General features: G+C 36.9%; 1 protein-coding gene across 1 annotated transcript; it reads right to left on the bottom strand.

Annotated features, from left to right (window-relative positions):
- Positions 1-269: 269 nt before the first annotated feature.
- On the bottom strand, positions 270-3,263 carry LOC131072572 (glycine-rich RNA-binding protein 3, mitochondrial). Its single transcript, XM_058008757.2, has 5 exons — positions 3,106-3,263; positions 1,507-1,684; positions 1,340-1,408; positions 1,136-1,242; positions 270-790 (listed from the first exon to the last, which is right to left on the bottom strand). The coding sequence occupies exons 2-5, from the start codon at positions 1,640-1,642 to the stop codon at positions 578-580; spliced, it is 525 nt and encodes a 174-aa protein (XP_057864740.1). The 5' UTR covers positions 1,643-1,684; positions 3,106-3,263; the 3' UTR covers positions 270-577.
- Between the last annotated feature and the right edge of the window lie 246 nt (positions 3,264-3,509).

The following is a 3,509-nucleotide window of genomic DNA, read 5'->3' as shown; positions in this document are numbered from 1 at the left end:
CTAGTGACAACTTTCATGACAAAGTACGAAATATTGTCGAGGTCCTTGACCACATCAAAATAATTACAATAACCCAAAAAAATGTTCTCAATTATAGGCAAAGAACGAATCAATTCCATCTGGGACAAAGAAGCGGTTTATGTTTCCTTTCGCATACTTTTTCCAAAAATAATTTGCCCATAAGAAGCTTTCAAATTCTAATATTTGCTAAAAGGTCGAAAAGCTATAATGTGAAATATTTATAGAGCTACTCACATGAACACACTTGGTAATAAGCTTTCAATATTCAAAATCTTTCATTTCAAACTTCAGAAAAGAACACTTGGCAATAAACTAGTTTGCACCATAGTTACACTTTGGCCAGTAAGCTTCAGACACAGTGCCTAAACTGTTTACTTGTACCATCAATATATAGTCCCCACATATATCCACAGTAAAAAAATAGGCTAACAGTAACCAAGTGCTAACCAGGAACAAATGGCAAACATGAATCCAACAATAGATGTGCAACAATTGATCAAAATGCTCAATCAGCAAAACTTTAATTAACCCGGGATTCATCCTTCTCCCCACAGGATCAGTAACTCTTGTCCTCGTCAAATCCATCACGGGACCTGCCACCACCACCAAAATCATCAGATCCACCATAACTACCACCACCTCCGCCATAACCACCACCGCCTCCGCCACCACCATAGCCGCCACCCCCACCATAGCCACCACCACCTCCACCAAAGCCTCCAGTTCTCTCTGTTGCATAGTTAACACGAACACTACGACCTTGAATTTCCTGAAGCAAGACGATTAGATTTCATTAGCCTTTCCCTGCTCAGGGGCTTGTTAACACAGAACTTTTAAGCTTGGTCAAGAGTGAATTAAATCAAATCATAATAGGAAGCGTATGAGATAACCAATACACTTTTCTAACCTTATCTAGAGGATCTCATCTAATTCTTTAGTCTAATACAAATGATGCATTCCACAGAAATTGCAGAAGACCAAAACAGAAAACAGGAGCAACACACGTGATTACATCAATTCATCAATTTATGGGGATATTAAGATATATTATTTGAATCCAAGACTAAGTACGGCAAAAATGATGCACTTCTTATAAATAAAACTTAAGGCTCACCTTGCCATCCATTGCCGACATTGCAGCTGAAGCTTCCTCAGTGTTAGTAAAGCTGACAAAACCAAAGCCTCTTGATCTACCACTGTCTCTATCCAAGATAACTCTTGCTGTATCAAAATTAAAAAATTTAATAATCAATCAACATAATCCATCAATATAGATTGAAGGACTTAGATTCAAAATAGAGTCCTCCCTCATTTTTACCTTCAATCACCTCACCAAAATCACTGAATGCTTCTCTCAGGGACGAATCATCCACACCCCAAGATAGCCCTGCAAATTTACTCAAACAATTCACAAACTTCTTAGACAACTTTATCAGATGTCACAAAATATATAAAAGCTGAATAGCATGTAATTCTTGCAATTACCTCCTATGAAGAGCTTTGAAGATGACATGTAACGCACAGCATTAAATATGGAAGGCATGGATGCTGAAGCACTTGAACCAGTGTGCTTTAGTACAGATTGCCTTAGAAGGCTTCCCAATTTATTGGCGAAAGCCATTTTCCCCTGCCCAATGAATAGGAAGCTTTGACCTCTCCCTAGCTTGAATTCCCAAAAACCACAAAAACAAATTCAAAAACATATAAATTAAAATGAAGCTCAATTCTTCAATAAAGAGCATGAAATAACGGTTAACTTCAAATTCCAGCATACATAAACATTAAAATAAGTGTGCATTTACTTAGAGAGAAGCCAAAAATTTCATTCGGATAAAAGACACTCGAGGTCATATCACAACAACAACAACCATGTGATGATTCCACTATTGCTTGATTACTGCAAGAAGATGCTGACATTTATAGCCAAAACCATACTACACTCAAATTGTGATTGATTGACCACATCCTACATGCCATGGAAAAGGTAGATTCTAGATCCAAATTTCTGGAAGAAGAATTGAATTGTCTTATACAGTGTACTATTTTCTGATGTAACGTTGTAGTGCTTCACAAATAGCATACCTTCTACGACGTTATGCTTGCATTATACAGCTTTAAATTTAGAGCGAAGGAGAATGTATCTAGAGATGTCACCTTTAAAACACACATCTATGTAGTGACATTTTCCATAGATAAAGATGGATCAGACATTATAGATAACGAAGTGAACAACTAGTCTAAAACTAAGAACAGGTTTAACCATTTAAGTGCACGCGGCCTTAAACATCTTCTATAGATGATAGAATTCAATTATCTACGTCATAAAGTGGAGAACAGGTTCGACAATTAAAGTTAAATTTGTGCCCTTAGCACTATGAAGAAGGAACAACAAATGAATTGTCAAAAGTTCAAACTCAATTAAGAGAGCAGTTGACAAGGTATATATCATGTTCAAGGTAATAAACTAATGACCAGAGTTGCCTTTAATCTCAATCCAAAGGAAAATGACCTTTCGTAAAGACTATTCAATGTTGTTGGTCGTCTTACAATACTAAGTTTTAGAATCGTTCATTAAAAGTAGTTTTGGGTAGCTTCTAACTCACCCGTGAAGTCGATACTACATTGCAACTCAAGCTCCATTTGACGTCAATGAACAAGCTAAAAACCAGTGTCTCGAACAACGCGTCATGGCATGTAGTGCCTAAAGGGTTTACTGAATACATTATACAAATCTCACAAAAACATAAGGGACTGGATTGACACCATAGAAACATCAAAACCTTGGGTTTAACGCAATAAGTCGAAGTGAAAAAATATAGTTACAAAAATAACAATAAACCCTGAGAGCTACATAGGGTTTAAGGGATGCGCGTAAACCTAACAGTAAAACCCTACAACAATAAAGACGCCTACTAGGGTTTAAGACTAGAAAAATTTCGAATCGAAAAAAAATGATAAAGATTATTTTTCTTCTCGGAAAGGTATTTGACCTAAAAGACTAATATGCTTTCAGAGAAAACAACCAGGTATTTACATAAAAAAACTCAGAAACATGTATTCCTCTAGTAGGACTGAAAAGCATACCTTGAATATGCGAGTTCGTAGGATCGAACCCTGTACATACCCCGGCTAAAACCCTAAACCCTGCAACGCAAATCCGAGTGCTGTGCTGCAAAAACAACCAAATAATGAAATGTACAAATAAAGGGGGATTTAAATAGTCTATATTAGGGCAGAACGGCCTTCACGTATAGATCGTATCATCTCTACCGTTGGTTCGAGCATCAGGATAATGAGCGCCGCTGGATTGACTCGATGCTTACCGTCAGATCGGATAATCTGGACATTTCGATGCACACGTGGATGAATCCAAGCCGTGGGGTTTTTATAGGAGAGGATATTTTTACAAAAAGGATTTTGTGTTGGTCAAATTTTAAGAGGGTGTTTTATAGTGGACACCTTATCTTGTGATAATAATAATAAAATAG

The sequence above is a fragment of the Cryptomeria japonica genome, chromosome 10 (assembly GCF_030272615.1).
Source record: "Cryptomeria japonica chromosome 10, Sugi_1.0, whole genome shotgun sequence".
NCBI classification, from domain to species: Eukaryota; Viridiplantae; Streptophyta; class Pinopsida; order Cupressales; family Cupressaceae; genus Cryptomeria; species Cryptomeria japonica.
This window is presented reverse-complemented; position numbering and strand designations above follow the sequence as displayed.

Excerpts from the sequence above, each read along its gene's own strand:
- LOC131072572 (XM_058008757.2), bottom strand. The coding sequence starts at position 1,642 with ATGGCTTTCGCCAATAAATTGGGAAGCCTTCTAAGGCAATCTGTACTA. Across the intron at positions 1,409-1,506 it reads TTCAAAGCTCTTCATAGGAG|GGCTATCTTGGGGTGTGGAT; the intron begins GTAATTGCAAGA and ends GTAAATTTGCAG. Across the intron at positions 1,243-1,339 it reads TTTTGGTGAGGTGATTGAAG|CAAGAGTTATCTTGGATAGA; the intron begins GTAAAAATGAGG and ends ATTTTGATACAG.